The following is a 25,073-nucleotide window of genomic DNA, read 5'->3' as shown; positions in this document are numbered from 1 at the left end:
CATAGGACAAACAGGAAGACAGCTAACGATCCGCATCCATGAACACCAACTAGCCACAAAACGACATGATCAACTATCCTTAGTAGCCACACACTCAGATGACAAGCAACATGAGTTCGACTGGGACAACACTACTATTATAGGACAAGCCAAACAGAGAACAGCCAGGGAATTCCTAGAGGTATGGCATTCATCCACAGATCCAATCAATAAGCACATTGACCTGGACCCAATATACCGGCCACTGCAGCGGACAGCTGGAACTGACAACCGGAAGCGGCAGAGACAAATCACTATAAATGCTGGAGGAAACATCACTGAAGCGCTTCACAAGAGGCTCCCAAGCACTGAGGATGTCACCTAGACAGGGGACGAAACATCTGCAACACAAATTAAAACTGGTCTGTCCATTACTTACTATCCCACAAATATATGGAGTCTTAGATGTTTGTGTTCAACGTATAGCAGGTTGGTTAGAATATGAAAGACATCCACCATATGGTATGAAAGTGTAATCAATTTTCACCCTTCTAAACCAACCATAGCTATACAGTTTGAAAGTGTATACAGAACAACCCTGATTATTCAAACAAGATGGGCAGGGAGTATTTTGTTCGCTAAGAGAGTTCGGATAAGAGATTGTTCAGATAATGGATAGTGTTTTTACGGGACCTTGAGATCTTGTTCGGATAATCTGAAATTTGGATAATTGAGGTTCAGATAATCGAGGCTGTTCTGTAGTTGTCAAAATTGGCACAGTATTTGGAATGTTCACCAAATCCAGAACAATGCTTTTTGAAGAGCAGTAAATTAATCAATCATCTTTTTATTACTTGTGGTACACTGATTTTCAGGTGGTCATACACACAGTAAAAACATACCATTTTGCCATCGTAAAATGCCACATCATAGTCATCATGTACAACGAAGTATCTGTTCTTCCACTTCCTGTTTACTTCCATATACTGGTAAAGGTTGCCAGAGAAGATAACTCTATCCTTTAATGGGGCCTGCAGGAAATTAAAAGTAAAAGAGATGAATTAGTCATATTCATTATTCATCTACAAACTACTTTTATCTTCATTGCTTAACCACTCAATGAAATGGCTTTAAACAGAACTTGTCAATAAGTTTATAGAATGTACCAAGATTACATATGGCAGACATATCATTAAATTACATATTATAATAATAGGGTCTTTTTTTTTAAACATAATATTGACTACCTTCATGACAGGATTGTATGCACACAATTCAAATACAGCCTTATGATAAAAAGCAATGTTTCAGATTGAAAACTTTGAGCAGCTTAGAATTGGAGATTTTGAATATCATTGCTGAAAACCAGGAGTTACCAATTGACAGTTTATATTCCTACTAATTTGTAATACATTTAGAACTGGAAAACTTTACTTCCAGCTCTGCAGAGGTGCTGGTGGAAAGCAAGTTAAGAACAATGGAAGGGCATTTACAACATAGAAGAATCGGTACCGAAGCAAAACTAAAAAATCTCTGGATCCCGTGGCTATGACAAGCTAACGTAAAGACCAATAGCATTCATACTAACCAGCAGTTAGCTTCCAAAAGTCACACTGGAAAGTTGCTCTGAAAGACATCTAAAAAGACCACAGAATTTCAATGTGCTTGTGGATTTCAGAGCTGTGCACATGCACAAGATTTGCAGCAAAACATATGCACGTATTCTGCAAATATATCAATTTCAGTGGCACATTATATAGCTCAGTAATGTTACAAATCACCAGTTTGGCTAGGTGTGGATCGCATGCTCAGTGCTATTTGGTGGCAGACAGTTAAGGAGATGTAACATCATACAGTGGAGGGAAATTATTATTTGAAGACGCACAACATGATTTTGTCTGAAAATATCCAATTGTTGCAAGCTATTAAAAGTAAGTGTTCTGATATTATCATTGGAAAAAGAAATTTCTTTAAGGCAGCACTGAACTACTTAAATCATCTTGGCAGTGAAAGGTGTCGAACACTGCGTACAAAGAATGGCAGGTCACTAAGATTATTGGATTCTTAAGGTAAGCGACAAATCAGAAACTCAATTTGCTCAGTGTACAAGCACAACTTCATCCCATTTCATCAAAGTAAGGTAAAAGTTCCTTCTCACTGTTGGTGGCAATTGTAGGCTTGCTTGCTATTTTCGACTCACAGTGTGGGATCTTTTGGTTATGGAAAAGTTCAATCAAATTTGATTCGGCATATGCACTTTTATTTTCAGAGTTCAAAGGAATCCCTTTCAGAATGAGCTTCAGAAGTCAGGATTACAGTAACCTCAAAACTCTGGAAAATGAAACATGTCAAAAAGTAAAACATTACAGGGCACAGCTAACCCACCACCACTGGAAATAAACTTTGAAACTTCAATACTCTCATTCCACTTTCACAAAATTCTGGACCCACTTTTGCATAAAAATTTAAAAGTTTAAGTTGTGTGAACTTGATTATCTCACTTTCCTCCTTTAAGGCATATTTTAAAATCTCTCTGGCTAACATTTGGGTTGTATGGCATAAGATCTGCCGATGTGGCTCAACAATGCTATTTACAATGCTCCTGGGAAGCACCTCAGAACTTATACTGCGCTTTTTAAAAAAGTGCAGTAAGTACAAGTCATGCTGTTGTCCCTTTCAGAATGAAATGGAAGATATTCTGGGACATCTGTAGCTGAATTTACAGTTAGTGCTATTGTTCTCCTCCATAACCACTGATGTCCAAGTCATAGGACAAAAGCCTCGAGATTTCAGTTTCAGAAGAGAAAAAGAAAAGGGATTGGAATCATGAGATTTAATCACAAAAACATCCTACAGTCATGTACCATAAAAGAACTCAACTGACCTACCACCACAAAGGGATGGATCTTTGTTCAAGCCTATTTAAGAGCTGTTAGTTCAATTACATTTTTATCTGCCTTTGGATAACATTCAGAATTGGCAAAAATGCAATAAAAATCTTTTAATAAAATGTTTGTTAATTTCCATCAATAATTACTTCCTTGTTCTCAATCCCTTCTCCCAACCTCCCCGCATTATTTTATTAAGAGTTATGTTTTTCAGCACCATAAAGTTCCTTGAACTGCACACCCCAGTCCAACACCGGCATCTCTAAATCATTCCTTGAACTGGGTTGGTTTATGCCACAATGTTCCCTGCGACCCTACTTTAAAATCACTTCACTCAAGCAAACTAATGCTGACTGAGTCGTTCTCTCTTCTCCCATCCATCCACAGCAAAGAATAAAATGAACCATCTTCCACTGAATTAACCCCACCCAAAACTCAAGTAATTAAATTAGCTCATGACAGGAAGGAAGGCAAACGCCCATGTTAAACAAATACTTCCTTCTTGTTGGATGTCAATTTATTTCACAGGTCATGCCAATAAGTCATCGGACTGCTCTGATGGCTCCACATTTCCCAAATGTACAGCTGCGCTCTTGCTAGTATACAAAGCTGCAAATGTGGATGAGCCATTATTAGTCATATTCCTACTTTAGACAAGTTTCCTGTGACATGGTGGTAATGAGTCAAAATGTTCACAGCTCAGTCAGATTTCAAATTGAAGCAAAGTCTCTCATATTACCCATACAGAAATCAGAGCAGAAATACAGACTTCTTTGAGAACGCAATATAAACTGGAGTATTTCAAAAGATGCTAAGGTTATAATGCCAAATGGAGTCAGTTCAGCTGGCTGGACAGCTGATTTGTAATGTGGAGTGATGCCAACAGCGTGGGCTCAATTCCTGCACCGGCTAAGGTTACCATGAAGGACTCTCCTTCTCAACCTCTCCCTGCCTGAGGCAAGGTGACCCTCAGGTTAAACCATCACCAGTTGTCTTTAATAAAACAGCAGCCCTATGTTCCAATGAGACAATAGTGACTTGACTATAATATGGTCTACAAATAGCAGTGCAGGCCCAAAACCTCAAATCTCACATACAGTCCACTTACACTTATTCCTTCGTTATTAGCCGGTCTAGAACATTAAGTTAGGGCGTAATTTAATTTTACCAACAAGGACTATTGCTTTTCAGAATTTCAGCTGAACATTCACAAAAAAATGTGCTAGTAAATGCCATACTAATCCATCTGAGGCAACAGTGCTAAAAACTGAGCCACTGTGCCAGAACCTGGCCCATGCCTCTCTCAGCCCTTCCTATTCATATACCCATCCAAAGGTGGGTATATTAAAGGTGATGCCTTTTAAATGCTGTATTTGTACCAGCCTCCACCACTTCCTCTGGTATTCCATACATGCACTACCCTCTCTGTCTGAAAAAGTTACCCTTCAGATTCATCTTAAACTTTCCCCTCTCACCTTAAACCTATGCCCTCTAGTTCTGGACTCCCTCAACCCAGAGAAGAGACTTCGTCTATGTATCCTATCAATATTCCTCATGATTTTATAAACCTCCATAAAGGTCACCCCTCAACCTCAGACACTCCAGGGAAAACAGCCCTAGCTTATTCAACCTCTCTCTCCAACCCTAGTACAATCCTCCTAAAATCTGTTCTGAACACTTTCAAGTTTCACAATGTCCTTTCTATAGAAGGGAGACCAGGATTGAATGTTCAAGAATGAACAGTGGGGAAACAAATGTCTTTCTCCCTCAGCTCCTATCTGACTTACCAGAGATCTAGAATCCTTCTTTAGCTTCAAGGTGGTGGTTAAACAGCTGCTGCTGTTTAATACGGTAGTTCAAAGTTCAACTAGCACCGAAAGGACAGAACAAAAGGCTTAAAACAAGTTTAATCTTCAAACTAATTCCAAGTATTTTGTATTTATTCTCAATCATTTTTTGGAAGCAAGGTGATCGTCATGGTAAGGGCGAGCAAACCTCGCTGCTCATTTTAAGTAGACTGGCAATCGAGGAAAAGATTCGCCATTCAAGTTACTGATCCTAACCCAGACCTCAGCACGGCATCTTGACATCCCCAAGGCAAGGCAAGGCTTCAAACAGCACCATATTTGGAAGCTGTGCAACATTAGGCCAGTTTCTATTTAAAATTTTCCACTGTATGGATTCCAGTGCATTAGAGATTTATAAAGTTGCAGAGTTTTACTCAAGAGAATTAACCCAGAATACAATGGACTAGTTCAGGATTAGGATTCCTTAACTGCTCAATTTCAAAAGGAATTCACATCACGAGAGCTTCCCATTTTCAGATCATTTACAATGTTTCTCAACGACCTTTAATTCTATCTGATAGACCCAAGTAATGGATCACCAGTTCAATCTCAAAAAGACAGCTCAATTTAGGTACCACACTCCAACAGGTACCACACTCCAACAGGTACCACACTCCAACAGGTACCACACTCCAACAGGTACCACACTCCAACAGGTACCACACTCCAACAGGTACCACACTCCAACAGGTACCACACTCCAACAGGTACCACACTCCAACAGGTACCACACTCCAACAGGTACCACACTCCAACAGGTACCACACTCCAACAGGTACCACACTCCAACAGGTACCACACTCCAACAGGTACCACACTCCAACAGGTACCACACTCCAACAGGTACCACACTCCAACAGGTACCACACTCCAACAGGTACCACACTATTTTTATTTGCACACATACAGGACCAAAATAACAATTGCAGTGTTTCCAGAAACAAACTTCCCAAGACACTATGGTTGGTAAACCTGTCGCACTACCCTAGAATTTCCAGGTCAGTGCTACCAGGAACACAAACACAAGAGGCACATTGTTTACTAAAATCCTTCAATGCTTTAGTTTGTTTAGCTAAACGGATATCGAATATGTGAGAGAAAAACAAACAAAAAATGGAGGAAAAGAATCTGTTATCCAATTGGCTGTGGAAGGGCACCATAATTGGCAGTATTGTGTGGCCAATGACAGATATTTAGGGACCAGACAATTAAATGAAGTCATGACATCTCCAGGAATACATGCAGAGACTGCAACCCTAGCAACTGCACTTAGCAGATTTTGCTGGGAACCCAAATAGGATGAAACTACTTTTTACTCCCCACCCCCGCCCCACCATGGGAAATTGGTGCATACTATGTGAAAATAACTGAAGCAAAATTTCATTCCCAACTACCTAGGTTTTTTTTAAAAAAGTTTCATACAACATTTTCCCATTTGGTCACTTAATCCTTCATCTGTTCCAAAATGCCTTCATGAACAGCCCAGATTTAAAAAGGCATTGAAAGGCAGGTGTCCGAAATACACATCACATAAATCGATACACCATTATCAAGACTTTAACTACTTTAAATAGAAACTTCCACAGGTTAAAGCTGAACAAAGTTGATGGTAATTCTGAGTTCTTCTGTTGTTATACAAGACTTTTTTTTTAAGAAAGCTATTTTCCAAACAAGATGAGGAATGCATGCATCTTAAAATGCATTTAAGATTGAATAATATGGTGAGGAATGCAGTTATAAAACCACGTGCGGTCTGACATGAAGTAGAGCAAGACATGTCACAGGGGACAAAACTGGGTATCTGCAGCAGTACAAGATCCAGCCCAGTATCTAACTGCTCTACCTGGTTGTCAAGGGACCTCCTGGAACCCTCAGCCTCTGCAGAATCCTTCCCCCAGAGTGTAGGGATTCTCTAGTCCCTTCTCTCAAAATTCATTTTGCAGCTTCTGAAATACCTTTTTGCACATGCACCCATCCAGGCATGCGCAAAGAGGGAGACTTTAACTCTCAGCCTGGCTGGAGCCAAGCAAGGTAAATAGATTTTCACCTGGCAAATCTCCAGCTGAACCTCAGGCTTATAGCTTCAGTGTAATTAAACTCAAGTCTTGCCAAGTGAATCACTTCAGTCTGTCCATTAGGAATCAATCGTCAATGACAGTATTGAATATCAGGATTGCAAAAAGGTAATTTACACAAGTAACTTAGATCATGTGGTAAACTCTTGATCAATTCCTTTACTCAACAGAATGTCATTTCTACATATTTCTGTCAATTACCCTTAGGAAAACCAGTATTGATGGAATGGGCAGCTTTAAATATCGCTTGAAATATGAAACTAAAATGATAGGAACCTTGAAATGGCTACACTGCAACTAACTTGATTTCAGCTAACATTTTTGTCAAATAACTGAAATTTATTTCACCAAGAATTTGATATTCAATTAGATAAATCACAAACAGCAATAAGTCACAATAAGCTTCGTCTATAGTTAACCACCTTAAGAGATATACAAAAACCTCCAAACCAAATATCAAGAGATTGTAAAAACTATTGACAAGAGTGCATTTGGTCATAAAATCATGTGCATTGCATTGAACAAAACTCATGGAATGTGAGAAATTAAAGTTGCCATAAAGAGTCAGAGTCAATCTGAAAATCAAATACATTGAAACATTTGGAAAACCAACATGTCCTTCATACACTGCAAATGACAGAAACTCAGATTGTAATAACATTAAACATTAGATTGTTGCATGCTGTATATCCAGTATCCTTACAGAATTACGTCAGACGGTAAGAACCAAGATGGAGGAAAGTGGAAACTGGTAATTTGGAACAACTGAGAAGGGAAACAGGATTCAGTTTGACAATTCAAACCATGTTGCTTTTTGGATTCAAAAGATTCATAAATATCACCTTGTGATAAATTAGACATTAGACGTAATATTCCAATAAGCATGGATAGGATAAATAGACAAGTCTTTTCCCTGGGGTGGGAGGGTGGGGGTGGAGTCCAGAACTAGAAGGCATAGGTTTAGAGCGAGAGGGGAAAAGATATAAAAGAGACCTAAAAGGCAACTTTTTCTTGCAGACAGTGGTACTTGCATGGAATGAGCTGCCAGAGGAAGTGGTGGAGGCTAGTACAATTGCAACATTAAAAAGACATCTCGATGGTTGTATGAATAGGAAGGGTTTGGAGGGATATGGGCTGAGAGCTGGCAGGTGGGACTAGATTGGGTTGGGATATCTGGCCGGCATGGACGAGCTGGACCAAAGGGTCTGTTTCTGTGCTATACATCTCTATGACTAAGTAGTGAAATGCAAGCTCAATTACAAGTTAATGCCAGCATGCAAGTTAGTGACTAACAGAACTTAAACTCATGTTAACCGAATATTATTTTTGGTATTTTGACACATGATGGGTCGGGGAAGAGGTGTGGATTGGAAAACACAACGAGAGCTCCATACACCATTTGCAGGATTGATGCTGCAGTATCCATCAGGTACAAATGGGCAGAATGGTAACTGACACTAAACAGATGTAAATGTAAATGCTCAAGTTAACAGTACTTCATTCAAGACTTGTATTAAAAACACAACATGCTGGTCATCTGTGTAAACACAAACATTCAACACAATCTCAAACTAGAATAAATAAAATGATGAAGGGTGGAGAAATAACTGACTGTCCGATCAGGAGTGGGGGGGGGGGGGGGGGGGGGAGGGGGAGGGTGTTCAAGAGCTGAAGGAATTCATTTACATCATTAAATCCCTTTGACCTCAGACCCTCCAACATTTCAAGTGCAGGAAAGACAGCAGCCAATCTGCTTACTGCAGGTCACCACACATCGCAAGAAAATGAATGACTGGACCATTTGTCTCAAAGTGCCGGTCACAACACAGTATTGATCAGGACAGAGGAATTCCCAAAAATAATACACTGGATCTTTCACACTGAGGCACTGAACTTGGTTAACATCTCACCCAGAAGGCAGGGTTGTTAAAGGGGCAGGTCAGGTGGAGACCAGTCTGATTCACCTCCCACATTTTTACCTTCACCCCTTCCTTACCCTCACTCTCCACTCCATCAGTCTCCGCAGAGAATGATCCTTTGGATGCAATTCTGGCCACTTCCTGCAGGTTACCACCACCAAATCTGAGGTTGGGGGGGGGGGGGGGGGGGGCACGCAGTGGTCAGCAATATGTACTACATTATCCACCCAAAGTAATTTGCTATGCCATACAAAACACGATTGTACCATTTTGTCCAAATAATGGGTTTCTCATATCACCTTAACCATTAAGGACACAATTTTGCTAAGTACTGTTAAAACTTAAAGCTGTGCTCCTGTGCCCACACAGGAAGGAAACACATGATATGGACCCAGAATTCAAGCCCATGTCGATTCCTGTTATTTTTCATTTCATGGCAAGATGAAGAACAAAGTGAGAGCAATCAAATACTTCCTGCAAAACATCAAATGTTCTTCACAAACTCCTTCTACCACTATCAGATTATCAGCTTCAAGACTTGCTAATGCTGTTGAACTGAGAAAAATGAGTCAGTCAGGATTAAGTTAAAAATAACCCAACACCAGGTTATAGTCCAACAGGTTTATTTGGAAGTACCTGTATGAGCTTTCAGAGTGCTGCTTCTTCCACAGGTAGCTCCAAAACCTTGTACTTCCAAATAAACCCTTTGGACTATAACCTGGTGTTGTGAGATTTTTAACTTTGTCTACCCCAGTCCAACACCAGCACCTCCAGTCAGGATACACTTTTACAGAAGGGCTTTTGTGGTGCATGTTCCTACTCCTCAGTCTGGGCTTCAAGACCCATCTGCTTCCTAGGGACACAAGAAAATCACTGAACAGGTTGATGTAAACTATTTACCCCTTTACAGAACACTACACAGTACAAGATTTTATTTTCACAGGCTGGGCCATCCTTGATTGCCTATTGCTATTTGCCCTCAAAGCAGTGAAGGTGAGGTGCCTCATGATACAGAATACTCTTTAACCAAATGCAAGGAACTTTAAACCATTGAGGTTGGACTAAATATACTCAAGCGTCACCCTGCTAGAGAAACCAACTACTGTAGAATGCTAGTCAATCAAGATTTGGAGTTTTACCACAAAATATGTCAAATAAATTCACAAACATAAGCCAGTAGTACAAAACTGCAACATGAGTGAAAGAGAGACACCTAGTTCAATTTTCCAATCTTTTGGTTTTAGAGTAGAGTAGCTTTTATTTTGACCGTAGAGTCAGAGATGTACAGTACGGAAACAGACCCTTTGGTCCAACCCATCCATGCCGACCAGATATCCCAACCCAATCTAGTCCCACCTACCAGCAACTGGCCCATATCCCTCCAAACCCTTGCTATTCATATACCCATCCAAATGCCTCTTAAATGTTGCAATTGTACCAGCCTCCACCACATCCTCTGGCAGCTCATTCCATACACGTACCACCCTCTGCTTGAAAAAGTTGCCACTTAGGTCTCTTTTATATCTTTCCCCTCACACCCTAAACCTATGCCCTCTAGTTCTGGACTCCCCACGCCAGGGAAAATACTTTGTCTATTTACCCTATCCATGCCCCTCAATTTTGTAAACCTGTATAAGGTCACCCCTCAGCCTCCGACGCTCCAGGGAAAACAGCCCCAGCTTGTTCAGCCTCTCCCTATAGCTCAACTCCTCCAACCCTGGCAACATCCTTATAAATCTTTTCTGAACCCTTTCAAGTTTCACAACTTGTGGGCAACACAGTGGTTAGCACTGCTGCCTCACAGCGCCAGAGACCCAGGTATAATTCCCGCCTCAGGCGACTGACTGTGTGGAGTTTGCATATTTTCCCTGTGTCTGCGTAGGTTTCCTCTGGGTGCTCCAGTTTCCTCCCACAATCCAAAAATGTGCAGGTTAGGTGAATTGGCCATGCTAAATTGCCCGTAGTTAGGTGAAGGGGTGAATGTGGGGGAATGGGTCTGGGTGGGTTGCTCTTCGACTGGTCGGTGTGGACTTGTTGTGCTGAAGGGCCTGTTTCCACACTAAGTAATCTAATCTAAAAAAAAAAAATCTTTTCGATAGGAAGGAGACCAAAATTGCACACAATATTCCAACAGTGGCCTAACCAATGTCCAGTACAGCCACAACATGACGTCCCAACTCCTGTACTCAATTCTCTGACCAATAAAAGAAAGCATACCAAACGCCTCCTTCACTATCCTATCTACCTGCGACTCCACTTTCAAGGAGCTATGAACCTGCAGTCCAAGGTCTCTTTGTTCAGCAACACTCCCTAGGACCTTACCATTAAGTGTATAAGTCCTGCTAAGATTTGCTTTCCCAAAATGCAGCATCTTCAACTGATACAGTAAAAACGAGACAACGTTCTTCCAGGACTGAGGGTGCTACATGGACAGCGCAAACTACACAATCGTACATGGCACAAAGTGCATAAGAAGTGTAAAACACAAGTTACAGAGTAATAGAAGAATGATAAATAATAGACATTTTTTAAGCAGCAATTCAAAGTTGTGCAAAGAATTTGAGATGGGAAAATACTGTGTTAAGGAACCGGTCAAGGACTCCGAACTGCTATTTAGATCATCCCGCTTTGATACTTTCTGACTCCAAACACAAATATTAAGAATCCACTTATTTTCCAGCCTCAAAATGTAGAGCTAAAGCTGCGGGTTCACAAGATAAAGTGCAGTTCACAAGGAGTTAAATATGCAGTTTTCTAGGTTCAGATTTTGTGACTGCTAATGCTGTTTGCTTATTCACTAGTATCAGATAAATTAGGTTTTAAAGACAAATAATAACCAGCAGTTTCTGAAGGAAACAGCGGTATCTGATTCCCCATTAGTAAAAGGATGGGCTCAGAGTTCCTGGAACAGCTTGGTACATATACTGAATCTGCAACAATCTCTGCTGCAGTAGCTGCCAGTTTTACATAACTTCAATAAGGAACTTGTTTTGCAGAAAATTTGTATTATCTCCTTCACCTGATCAAAATACCATAAAATCCACACAAATCTTAATCTGTTTTTGGAATCCTTACCATGTGGAAAGAGGCCATTCGGTCCATCAAGTCCACACTAGCCCTCCAAAAGAGCATCCCACCCAGACTCATCTGACTACATTATCCCTATAACCTGCATTTTCCATGACTAATCTGTTTAGCCTGCACATCCCTGGACACTATGGGGCAATTTAACATGGCCAATCCACCTAACCTGCATACCTATGGACTGTGCGAGGAAACCGGAGCACCTGGAGGAAACGCACAAAGGCACAGGGAGAATGTCTGTGCAAACTCCGCATAGACAGTCACCAGAGGGTGAAATCAAATCCAGGTCCCTGGTGTTGTGAGGCAGCAGTGCTAACCACTGAGCCACTGGCACAGTCCCCCAAACTGAAAAGTTGGAGGAGGCTTGACTTGATGTGAGATGTTAATCCAGCACACTAGCTACTCAACAAACAGCAGCATTGCAAAGCTAGAAACATCCGACATCCACCTTTGCAAAGACAACAACTGATGAGTCACCTCGCCAGCAGTGAGATCTTAGTATGTATAAACAGCTGCCATTTTTGGTCACATTCACTGCAATTGAAAAGTAAGAAATTGTATCAGTTATGGACATCGAGATGCACAAAAAAGGTACACTGTTTAAATGCAATCTTGAACTGAATCGCTTCTGAAGCTGAACCTTTTGCCATCTGTTACAAGTGTCTAGTGAAAAAGGGAAAGGTCATGAGCTGATCAACTCAGTCAGTCAAAAGGAAGTCTAGCAACAATTCGTTCAAAGTCCTCCAAAATGACATCTTGAAAATGATAAATTCAAGAGGATTTGAGTTTTTTTTTCCAAGCCAAGCATGGAGAAGGCCTTGCTACACTGTTGGGACAAATTGTAGAACGGTTTTCAAAAGTAGGAAGGGGAATGGGAATGGGGAGTCATTAAAGGTTTCAACAACTTCCTAGTTCAGAACATAAATTGTGTGTTTGAGGCCCTGATCCAGAATTTATTCCAATGAGGAATGACTGTGCACAAATTTATATTCCATATTTAGGAAACTGCACTGACAATCAGTAAAATATCAGTGAAATTCCAACAGAGGCAACCAAAACCACTTGCCAAGTTATGAGGAAAATTGGCATAGAGCAACAGTATTCTGACATTACTTCCTTTTCGTATGGAAAATGATAGTATGGGGTAATGTAACTGGATGAAACTAACGTTCTGGCAGATATGTTCAGGTCCCAGCAGGTAGCTGATGAAATTTAAATTTCATTAATAATCCTGGAACATAAAGCTAACTTCAGAGTCTCAGTAATGGCAAACATCATCCGTTGCTGTAAAAACCATTTGGTTTATGAAGGGTGACTTAGTCTGGGTAAGAATGTCATTTAGGGAAAGGAATCCTTACTTGACCTGGCCAAGAGTCCAGAGCCCCCAAAAATGTGATTCTGAATTACACACTAAAAAGGCTGAGTAAGCCAGTTTCTTTAAGGACAATTAAAGATGGTCTGTTGCTCCCGATGCGGTCTCCTCTACATTGGGGAGACTGGCCGCCTCCTAGCAGAGCGCTTTAGGGAACATCTCCAAGACACCCGCACCAATCAACCACGCCGTGGCCCAACATTTCGACTCCCCCTCCCACTCTGCCGAGGATATGGAGGTCCTGGGCCTCCTTCACCGCCGCTCCCTCACCACCAGACGCCTGGAGGAAGAACGCCTCATCTTCCGCCTTGGAACACTTCAACCCCAGGGCATCAATGTGGACTTCAACAGCTTCCTCATTTCCCCTTCCCCCATCTCATCCTGGTTTCAAACTTCCAGCTCAGCACTGTCCCCGTGACTTGTCTGGACTTGTCCGACCTGCCTGGCTCCTTTTCCACCTGTCCACTCCACCCTCTCCTCCCTGACCTATCACCTTCATCTCCTCCCCCACTCACCCATTGTACTCTATGCTACTCTCTCCCCACCCCCACCCTCCCCTAGCTTATCTCTCCACCCTTCAGGCTCACTGCCTTTATTCCTGATGAAGGGCTTTTGCCCGAAACGTCGATTTCGAAGCTCCTTGGATGTTGCCTGAACTGCTGTGCTCTTCCAGCACCACTGATCCAGAATCTGGCAGCCTACCCTGCAATGTTCACATCGTAAAAAAAGAAAATATACGCATTATAAAGAGGTTTTTTGAAACTGGCATTGCTTTCTTAGCCTGAAGTAATACAAAAAGACAATAGGCTAAAGACTTGACTTGCTTGAATACAATTTGCTGTTCTTTGTGTAAGAATCACTGGCTGAATCAATAAAATAGTGGCATCAAGTTCTCTATTCACTTAATTTTTTTAAAATTGTGTCAAGTTAAATAATACTGGACAGGTTATGCACAACTTCAACCTAACTGCATATTTGTGAACAAACTCTTAATTGTATGAGAACAAAACACAACCTACCAGACTAACTCATCTGCCAAATGCAGTTGCATGACAATCGTCAGATCTTGTGGCATGAATCAAACAGTGGAAAATTCCAAAACTGTCTTGCGCTCCAATACCATTGAATCTTTTTGATAAAATACTACCGCAGTTGAAAGAAAATGACATTCAGGACTAGTGTTATGAAGTTGAAGGTGTGTGCTGAAAGCTAGCAAGCACACACCCACATCCGCATAAACGCCTCTAGTTACCATCAGTTCTGACGAAGGGTCACTGTATCTGAAATGTTAGCTCTGATTTCTCTCCATAGATGCTACCAGACCAACTGAGCTTTCTAGAAATTCATTTTGTTTCCGATTTCCAGCTTTCGCAGTTCTTTCGATTTTATTTTTTGAAATGTGATTCCACAGACAGTCAATATCTTTAAAACTGCAGATTGCTGAAAATTGGAAACAAAAACCGAAATTGCTGGGGAAACTCAGCAGGTCTTGCATCATCTGTGGAAAGAAAGCAGAGTTAACATTCAAAGTGATCGCCAGTTCTGAAGAAGGGTCATTGGACCTGAAATGTAAACTCTGCTTTCTCTCTACAGATGCTACCAGACCTACTGAGTTTCCCCCCAGCAATTTCTGTTCTTGTCAGAGATGATGCCTGTTGCACCCTGCCACCTTGGCTATTTTTGAACTAAATCTATGGTTTCAATCCAACTGGATGATACTCTACTGTTACGACATGGTGGTAAACCCTTGTACTAATTAAACCAAGCACACACAAGATCACCTTGCCACATAATCTGTTAAAGTATGAGTGACAGAGCTACCCAAATTCCATTATTTAAAGAAGAAATACCAATTTTAACTCTAAAAGTGAACATTAAATTTACAGCAACTTAATTTTCAAAAACAGGCAGTGGCTTTCATCTCCAGTGTCAGTTTTCCTCTGCTTGTAGATCTCCCTGGGTCATCTTCTGTCTTCTGCTGCAAAGATGTTTCATATGAAAAAGGTACCTTTGACAGAGAGTGTGGTGAATAGCAGTATTTGAATGGCAGTTGGTCCTTTCTCTGGCTAACTGTCCAAAATGGCTGCCTTTTTAAATACCCCAAACATCAGATCATTGGTGAGATGCTGTCAAAACAGTAAAATTCAAATTCGATTGGGTTACAGTATCAAGGGTATAATTTAACCAGTTTAAATTAGAACTGCTGTAAAAATAACTGAGGTATCTAGGTTACAGCCAGATGTTGCATGTTTCAGCGAATTTGAATTTTACTGTTTTGACAACATCACACCAACGATCTGATATTTGGAGCTATTTTGGACAGTTAGCCAGAGAAAGCACCAACTGCCATTCAAAGACTGCTATTCACCACACGCTGTAAAAGGTACCTTTTTCATACGACGGTAACTAGAGGGATGTTGGCATTTAGGCGGACATGAGCGAGCGAGAGCGCAAGCGAGAGCGAGAGCGAGAGCGTGCGAGAGAGAGATGCGTGCGAGAGAGAGATGCGTGCGAGAGAGAGATGCGTGCGAGAGAGAGATGCGTGCGAGAGAGAGATGCGTGCGAGAGAGAGATGCGTGCGAGAGAGAGATGCGTGCGAGAGAGAGATGCGTGCGAGAGAGAGATGCGTGCGAGAGAGAGATGCGTGCGAGAGAGAGATGCGTGCGAGAGAGAGATGCGTGCGAGAGAGAGATGCGTGCGAGAGAGAGATGCGTGCGAGAGAGAGATGCGTGCGAGAGAGAGATGCGTGCATGAGTGTTGTTGGGGGGGGGGGGGAAGGGAGTACACTATTAGGTGAAGATAGAGTGCAGAGAGAAGAGCAGATCAACAAAGGCGTGGATAACAAGTCTGTCCAGGAGAATTGTTGAATATATGCCGCACAGCATTTTTACGATTTTTGCAATCTGATCAGAAAACTCAATGCCAAAACCTCTCATCCGTTAAGAAGCTTTGAGTGTGCAAATTGACTTGGCTGACATGGAGGAACAAAATATCCCAACCTCCAATTTGTTAGCAAAGGCCTGGCAGAAACACACCTAGGGCAGACCTATGCTTCATCAACCCATGGACGACAACAATGGCTGAGGCCACACAGGAAACAGAGACCAGGAGAAGTAAGGAACCAAATCAGTCTTCTCCCTTTAAAATGTGGTCCATTTAATAGGATGGAGTACAAATAAAAAGCAACGGGACCACACTATCCCTTCCAAATTGAACAAATAAATTGAAGATGGCTAAACAGGTTGTAGGTCCCACATTAAAAGGAAGAATGTGAACATTTTCATGCAGAAAGTACAGAAATGAATAACTAGAATGGTTCCAGGAATGAAAAACTCTAGTTATGAGAATTGACTGAAGAATCCAGACTGTTCTCCCAGGGGAGAAGCAGATGAGGAGAGATCAGACTACAGTTTTCCAAACTGTGCACGGACTGGACAAAGTAGATAGAAAGGAGCTGCTTCCATTTGTAGGAGAGAGGAGAAAAAAAAAAATCGTAGGAGCATGGATTTAAAATGATGTGCAAATGGTCATGCCTGTGTGATGAAGAGATGTGAGAAAAACCTTTTTCTCATTCAGCCAGTAGGGAGGGTATAGAATGTGATGGCCCTGGAAATGAGGATTGAGGCATTCCAGAGGATGTTGGATGGTTTTATGGAAGGAATGATGTGCAGGGATATGCGGAGGAGAGAAGAGTTTGGCATTAGATAGTAGAACTATTTCAGGCACGTGGGACTGAATGGCCTCCTTCTGCACCCTGGTAGTTCTGTTGAAATTGAAGTTTAGTTCCTTTGCACTGTTTGAAAATGGCATTAGCCTTCCATCTTTGTTGAGAAACCTAACAGGTCAATTCAGATCAAACTTACGTTCAACAATTGACAAATGGCTCTCCCCAGAGAGTCTCCATAAATAACTGCAGAACTAGAGCATCCAAAAAAAAAAATCAACACTCAAGCTGAATTAATAACCTCCAATCGGAAAAGCCTCAACTTACTTTTCACACTAATTGGGCCAGGTTTACCCTGTGGAGCAAGCATTTGGGATGGTGAGTCGGGGATTAATCCAGGGTCATATCTGCTGATGTGCCTGGGCAGAGTGCAATAACTGTTCACAATGTTGTTGAAAGGCCACTGGGAAAAAAAAACAGACTGCCTCAGAGCCAAGGAGGCAGATGCTTTCAGTTATCTGGGTATTAGCAGACTCGAGATGTGTTTTCTCAGGTGGCCTTTCTTCTGTGGCTCCTGCTTCTCGGAGTCCAGTGCACTCCTTGGAGTCAGTGACTACTTCAAGGTCTTTTAACTTTTTAAGTGCCAATTTCTTTGACAGCTTATACACCATTACATTTTTTCAAAAAAAAACTTTACTAGCAGCTTATTTTCAATTTCCAGATGTCAAATACTAACAAGCAAAACATTCCACACAAAGACAAATGCCTGGACTTTTTTAAAAAAAAAAACATTTCTAGTGCCTATTGGAGTGGGAAAATATCTGCCCCAAGTTTCCATGCATGCCCATCAATCAACTGAGGTAAACTTCCCAAGGAATTGTTTGAAATACTAAATCTTTCATTCCTTAGCTTCCCATAACTCAAGATGGCCTATGGTCATGAAAGACACTATATAAAACACTCGTTTTTTGAAATTCAACACCAGCACAATGCTTTAAAAATGGGTCAATTCACAACATCTGGGGCTGCACGGTGGCGCAGTGGTTAGCACTGCTGCCTCACAGCACCAGGGACCAGAGTTCAATTCCCGCCTCGGGTAACTGCCTGTGTGGAGTTTGCAAATTCTTCCAGTGTCTCCGGTTTCCTCCCACAGTCCAAAGGTGTGCAGATTAGGTGAACTGCCCGTAGTGTTAGGTGAAGGGGTAAATGTAGGGGAATGGGTCTGGGTGGGCTGCTCTTCAGAGGGTCGGTGTGGACTTGTTGTGCCAAAGGGCCTGTTTCCAGCTGTAAGTAATCTAATCTAATGTCAAAATTGTAGCGAAACGGTGACTGTCCCCCAGTGCAGTAATAGAATAAAAAATGTCATCTGCAACCCAGTTCAGTCTTGTTCCACCACGCCTCCTGCCCACAATGATCTCAGAAAGATGCAGCTCATTCATCTCCTGCTAATGACGTGGCCTGGAACCCAGGAAAGTCTTTCTGCAACCACAGTCAGACTGAAGCCAGTGCAGTGTGAAACAACTGAATACTCTCACAGGAAGGCGAGGAGTACTCATTTGGTATACAGTACAAAACATTAGAGGGAGAAAGGTTTAGTCAAGTTGTGTGATTACTACAAGCTGTTGCTCTTTGTTATTCACCTACTTTCTGATGACAAATCACTGCTTCACAATCTGCTCTTTCAGGCAGCACTCAGAGCATCAGTACTGTGCTTCTTGAAAACTCTCAGTCTGCTACCACACAGATGCCATTCTGGTGACAAGGCAGTTAGTTGGATGAACATTTTGTCTTACACCGGAAGCCACATTTACATGGTTTTGGAGGGTGCTGTACATCTGTAAGTTATTGAGAAGCATGGGCTTCTGTCCTCTACCAATTATATCATGAACAGATGTCGGAGGGATAGGGACAAAGCTACAATGTTTAACTGTTGCAGTGATGTTGTTGTTGGAAGGCAAGTATCAGACAAAAGTCGAGAGAAACACCTGTCTTTTAACATAGTACCAGGAGATGCTCAAAACCATGGATTGAATAGGAAGGGGAGGCAAGGATCTCAAAATTGATTTCGCAAAAGGATAGTGCCTCTGAATTCAGCACCTATTCTGATTGGGTCAGAATCAGACATGGGATCTGAAACAATAATCTTCTGGCTAACTTGATTGAGTTTTTTGAAGAAGTAACAAAGAGGATTGATTAGGGCAAAGTGGTAGATATGGACTTTAGTAAGGTGTTCGACAAGGTTCCCCATGGGAGACTGGTGAGCAAGGTTAGATCTCATGGAATACAAGGAGAACCTCACCATTTGGATACAGAACTGACTCAAAGGTAGAAGACAGAGGGTGGGTGGTGGTGGTGGTGGAGGGTTGTTTTTCAGACTGGAGGCCTGTGACCAGTGGAGTGCCACAAGGATCGGTGCTGGGTCCTCTACTTTTTGTCATTTACATAAATGATTTGGACACGAGCATAAGAGGTACAGTTAGTAAGTTTGCAGATGACACCAAAATTGGAGGTGTAGTGGGCAGCGTAGAGGGTTACCTCAGATTACAACAGGATCTTGACCAGATGGGCCAATGGGCTGAGAAGTGGCAGATGGAGTTTAATTCAGATAAATGCGAGGTGCTGCATTTTGGGAAAGCAAATCTTAGCAGGACTTGTACACTTAATGGTAAGGTCCTAATTGTTTCTAATAAGTATATCAATTCTTTACTTCTTGAAATATGGAGTTCCGTTTAACATCCCATATTCTTTAAAAAAACTAATATGTTTTTATACTCAAACATTCACACCCTGCTAGCACAAATTAATCACAACACCTAAAGAAAAAATGTATATTAAATTTCCGAAAATAAAGGAGAATGATTTCCCCATAAAGTTATATTAATCCCTCCACCAATAATATCTGAAAATCAATGTCCCAATGTTAAGAACTAGAAGAATAACATGGAAGAATGGGGTTGATGACGTACAGGTTGCTCTAATATTATATTGTAAAGCAGGTTCAGTGGGCTTTATGGCTTACTCTTTTGTATATTTGTCATCACCTTTGATTAAACTAGATAACTACAGTACATAACTTCCTTTATTTTCCACTTAACATTACAAAGGACCGTAATGTAAACATTTAACTTTATTTCTTTATTTTTCTACTTATACCAAGAACAATAGTAATGCTTTACTTCTAACTTTGTTTCTCTGTGTAATGACTTGTACCTAAGGTGGTGCTGTACATGGTGATATGGCACACTTTTCACTGTACTCATGTAATTGAGTACGTGAGAGAATGCAGCTTTAATCAAATACATCCCAACACTCTACACAGGTACGCCAACTCAAATTAGCTTCCCCCCCCACCCCTCAATAGGCCATTAGCACAAAAAAGACCAAAACGCACAGTTGTGGATTAAAGGATGGCAGATGACACGTGACATTAAACAAGATTTCATGGATGCTGTTCCCTGCTTATTTGTTTACAGTTACCTCATGAATATCTGACTAGATTATGTGAGGAATGATGTGAATTCTGTACCAGTGGATACCTGTCAGAATATAGGATATTTAAAAGGGCCATGTTACAACATTAGCATTATTTTATCCAGATTGTATATTTCACCCAATTAGGTGCAACATTGGGCATTAAGAGGGTACACACCATCATTCAAAATATTGCTCTGGACATAAAATATGTCACTTCTCTTTCAAATATCAGAATAATACATTACAGAGCTTCCTCCCAGCCACAAAATTATATTATCTTGCAACCCCAAATTTAATTTTAGTTCTTCATCCCTGCCCAACTCTCCTCTATTTTAGTGCAAGTCGCTCATTGACCCTCCTTCCTGAAGATTTGAAATTTGCAGGTGCTCAAGCGACAGGCAAGTCAAAAAAAAAGCAATGTTGCATTTTACTTGCCTTTCTTTGAAGAAGTTGAGGCTGCGGTCCACCATTTTCTTCAACCTCATACCGGATCTTATTGAAGAGAGCTAATGGATACTGCTCCTCATAGAACTGGAAAAACTCATCCAGAATCTTACCAGTCCTTTCTGAAAAAGAAGAGTGATACAAAACTGAGTACAGTTGGAAACAATGTAATTCTCCCACATACACATATCGAAACAATGAAAAATCTGTTCATTTATAACTTTTAGGCAGTTGAGAACTTGAAATATTTCAAAATACCTCATTTTCATTAGAAATAATTTTACACCAAAATAGAAATTTCAGTTAAAGAGAAAAATGGTGGAGCTCTCAAATGTTACACACTGCCATTGTTCAACCTGAAATTCTCTTCATTTCCCTGTGTCATCACCCTGAATATTATGGGCCATGCATGGGCAAGTTGTTGGAGGGAATCCTGAGAGAGAGAGAGGATGTACATGTATTTGGAATGGCAAAGACTGATTAGGGATAGTCAACATGGCTTTGAGCGTGGGAAATCTTGTCTCAAACTTGATTGGGTTTTTTGAAGTAACAAAGAGAATTAATGAGGGCAGAGCAGTAGATGTGATCTATACGGACTTCAGTAAGGCGTTCAACAAGATTCCTCATGGGAAACTGGATAGCAAAGATAGATCTCATGGAATACAGGCAGAACTACCCAGACAAGTTGACAAAATAACTCAGGTTTTGGGAATATGATTGACCTGGATAATAAACATTCAAGCCCAAAACATTATGCAATCGAGAGGGTAAATTTTAAGGAACAGCTTGGAAGTACTACCTGTGTGATGTAGAGCGCAATTAATAATTAGTGAAAATACATAGACCTTACTTCGATCTAAAATAAGAATTAACATTGGTAGAGAAACTCAGCAGGTCTGGCAGCAACTATAGAGAGAAAGTGGAGTTTTCTCCATCTCCAGCATCTGCAGTTTGCGGTTTTATTTTGATTCAGGTCTGAATTCAGGTTTGGAGGAATGCAGGGTGCACTTTTGAGCAGGCTCAATCCTTATAGTGTGCATGACAGTCCATAAGACCATAAGATATAGGAGTGGAAGGCCGGCCATTTGGCCCATCGAGTCCACTCCGCCATTCAATCATGGCTGATGCGCATTTCAGCTCCACTTACCAGCGTTCTCCCCGTAGCCCTTAATTCCTCTAGACAACAAGAATCTATCAATCACGGCCTTGAAGACATTTAGCGTCCCGGCTTCCACTGCACTCCGTGGCAATGAATTCCACAGGCCCACCACTCTCTGGCTGAAGAAATGTCTCCGCATTTCTGTTCTGAAATGACCCCCTCTAATTCTAAGGCTGTGTCCACGGGTCCTAGTCTCCTCGTCTAACGGAAACAATTTCCTAGCATCCACCTTTTCCAAGGCATGTATTATTTTGTACGTCTCTATTAAGTCTCCCCTTAATCTTCTAAACTCCAACGAATACAATCCCAGTATCCTCAGCCGTTCCTCATATGTTAGACCTGTCATTCCAGGGATCATCCGTGTGAATCTCCGCTGGACACGTTCCAGTGCCAGTATGTCCTTCCTGAGGTGTGGGGACCAAAACTGGACACAGTACTCCAAATGGGGCCTAACCAGAGCTTTACAAAGTCTTAGTAGTACATCTCTGCTTTTACATTCCAACCCTCTTGAGATAATTGACAACATTGCATTCGCTTTCTTAATCACGGACTCAACCTGCATGTTTACCTTTAGAGAATCCTCGACTAGCACTTCCAGTTCCCTTTGTGCTTTGGCTTTATTAATTTTCTCACCATTTAGAAAGTAGTCTATGCTTTTATTCTTTTTGCCAAAGTGCAAGACCTCGCACTTGCTCACGTTAAATTCCATCAGCCATTTCCTGGACCACTCTCCCAACCTGTCTAGATCCTTCTGTAGCCTCCCCACTTCCTCAGTACTACCTGCCTGTCCACCTAACTTCGTATCATCAGCAAACTTCACTAGAATGCCCCCGGTTCCCTCATCCAAATCATTAATATATAATGCGAACAGCTGTGGCCCCAGCACCGAACCCTGCGGGACACCGCTCATCACCGGCTGCCATTCTGAAAAAGAACCTTTTATCCCAACTCTCTGCCTTCTGTTAGACAGCCAATCCTCAATCCATCCCAGCAGCTCACCTCGAACAGCATGGGCCCTCACCTTGCTCAGCAGCCTCCCGTGTGGCACCTTATCAAAGGCCTTTTGAAAGTCTAGATAGACCACATCCACTGGGTTTCCCTGGTCTAACCTACTTGTTACCTCTTCAAAAAATTCCAACAGTCACATGGAGCTCTGGTACAGGATAAAAATAGTTCTAATATCACGTCAGAGACAATGAAGTTGTGAAACTGCAAACTATTTCCAAACTTTATAAGTGGAATGGTGATAGTTTTTCAATACTTGTGATCAAGAGTAAATTGTTCCCAGTTCCTTTACAGTTTAACAGTGCTCAAGGAAAACTGCCTGATCCTTAGTGACGGGGGTCAGTTTAGCTCAGTTGGCTGGATGGTTGGTTGCAACGCAGTATCGATGCCAACAGCATAGGTTCAATTCCCATCACTAGCTGAGGTTACCATGAAGAACTCTCCTCCTTATTTCCTCCTTCCGCCTGAGCTATAGTGGCCCTTAGATTCAATCGCAACCAGTGGTCTCTCTAATGAGACAGCAGCCCAATGGGCTGGTAAGACTATGGTGACTTGACTGTCTAATTAGATATTGCACACATCAGTGCACATCCCACAGCCACCTCTTTCTAACACCCAGCAAACTGGAGAAATGGCACTGATGAACTGTTGACTCAGCATTTTTGTGCAATGCGAAAAAAATAAACAGTTGAAAGAAAGTTTGGATTAGGATGCAAACCAGCCAAATCTCTTTTTTAAAAAAAAAACTACTTTCAAATAAATCAAAACTGAGCATAATTTGTAGCCTTTTAGTGGCTCAGTCAACAAGATGGCCAATTTTCTTTTTTTTAAAAAACAATCCTCAAGCCAATCCCCTTCAGTGTATTTTTAGTACAGAACAGCACTTCCACTTTGTTTAACTGGCAAACTTGAATGCCATGAGATCAACAATCAAATTGGTGAATAAACAGCTAGTAATTTTCTTGTACGCTCCTTCAGTTTTATCCTACAATAGGGTTTCATCAACACAAGGACAGTATAAACAAGGCTGGAAGTTGAATTCAAGACAGTCATTCTCTTGCAGGCACAGCATTCCAGGTGTTGGCCCTTTAATGAAGTTGATAGAACAACAGTCCAATTTCCTGGGACCTGTACAGGAATGTTCTAGAACTGTAATGGAGCACAAATGCAGCCTTTGTTACTACTTGGTCATATGTATGATGCTGTTTACAGTTACACCAATCTGACAAGTTCAGTCATATTATACCAATGTAATTTGAACACCTTCCTAGTTCCCATCCACTTAACAGGCATGTGGACGCCATCTCCAGGAAATTAAGAGGTTGGATAACAAACCAATGTCAAATATTGTAACAAGATCTGATGATTACCATTCAATATGCATAATGGGATATTGGGTGATTAAGTTACAAGCCATCTTTTAATTCAGATCTTCTAGTGAAGTGAGAAACTTGAACCAAAATGAGAGAAACAAGAGATTCAGTTACTGCTCTTAATCACAGCCCTTTTTTTCTTGTTCCATGTGAAATCTAGAATAGCTCTATTTTCAGAAGGCATTTGATTTTATTTTTAATGGTGAGATACAGCAAAACACCAGGTGACAAGTGAAAATAAAATAAAAATCACTGGATAGGAAAAGTAGATACTGTGTACTGCATTATGGTTGAGATTAATGCAATTGTCTTCTCTGGCTGTGGATCAATAGACATTTCACCATTTTTCATACAACTTATAACACACAAAGGAGATCATTCAGTCCATTTTACTGATACTGGCCATTACACAGCTATTCAAACAGTCCTACAACCCAGCAATTTATTATTTTCCAAATATTTACAATTCCCTTATCAATGTTGCTTTATTAATAACTGTTATAAAATTGTCTGGAAACTGTTCCCCTCTGTACTCTTCTCTGCAGTTTGCAATAATACATTTGGCAGGGGTTGTGGCTAAAATGCTGTGGGGATATTAGGACAGACTAAAACTTATCCATTGCCAACTTTTCAGAGAATTCATGGCTGCACAGCAAATAAATTATGTTGAAAATTTGATTTAAGTCTTTACGCACAAAAGATGAATTAATGTATACAGTAATAATTCAAAATGACAATGTAGGAGTTGCAAGAAATATAGTTGTAAAAAAAAAGTTAGATTTTCAGTTCC

The 25,073-nt window shown here is 41.2% G+C and overlaps 1 protein-coding gene across 1 annotated transcript in view; it reads right to left on the bottom strand.

Moving 5' to 3' along the window:
- The window catches only part of LOC122564784 (protein Niban 2), a 195,210-nt gene that overhangs the window by 87,730 nt on the left and 82,407 nt on the right, over positions 1–25,073 (bottom strand). The window contains exons 2-3 of the mRNA XM_043720003.2: positions 20,738–20,868; positions 882–1,010 (exon numbers count right to left, since the gene is read on the bottom strand). Coding sequence (XP_043575938.1) covers positions 882–1,010; positions 20,738–20,868 — 260 coding nt within the window. The remainder of the gene's footprint in view (positions 1–881; positions 1,011–20,737; positions 20,869–25,073) is intronic.

This window comes from Chiloscyllium plagiosum, unplaced genomic scaffold (assembly GCF_037043375.1).
Source record: "Chiloscyllium plagiosum isolate Xiang-an unplaced genomic scaffold, Cpla_swu_hap1 HiC_scaffold_21, whole genome shotgun sequence".
Lineage (NCBI taxonomy): Eukaryota > Metazoa > Chordata > Chondrichthyes > Orectolobiformes > Hemiscylliidae > Chiloscyllium > Chiloscyllium plagiosum.
This window is presented reverse-complemented; position numbering and strand designations above follow the sequence as displayed.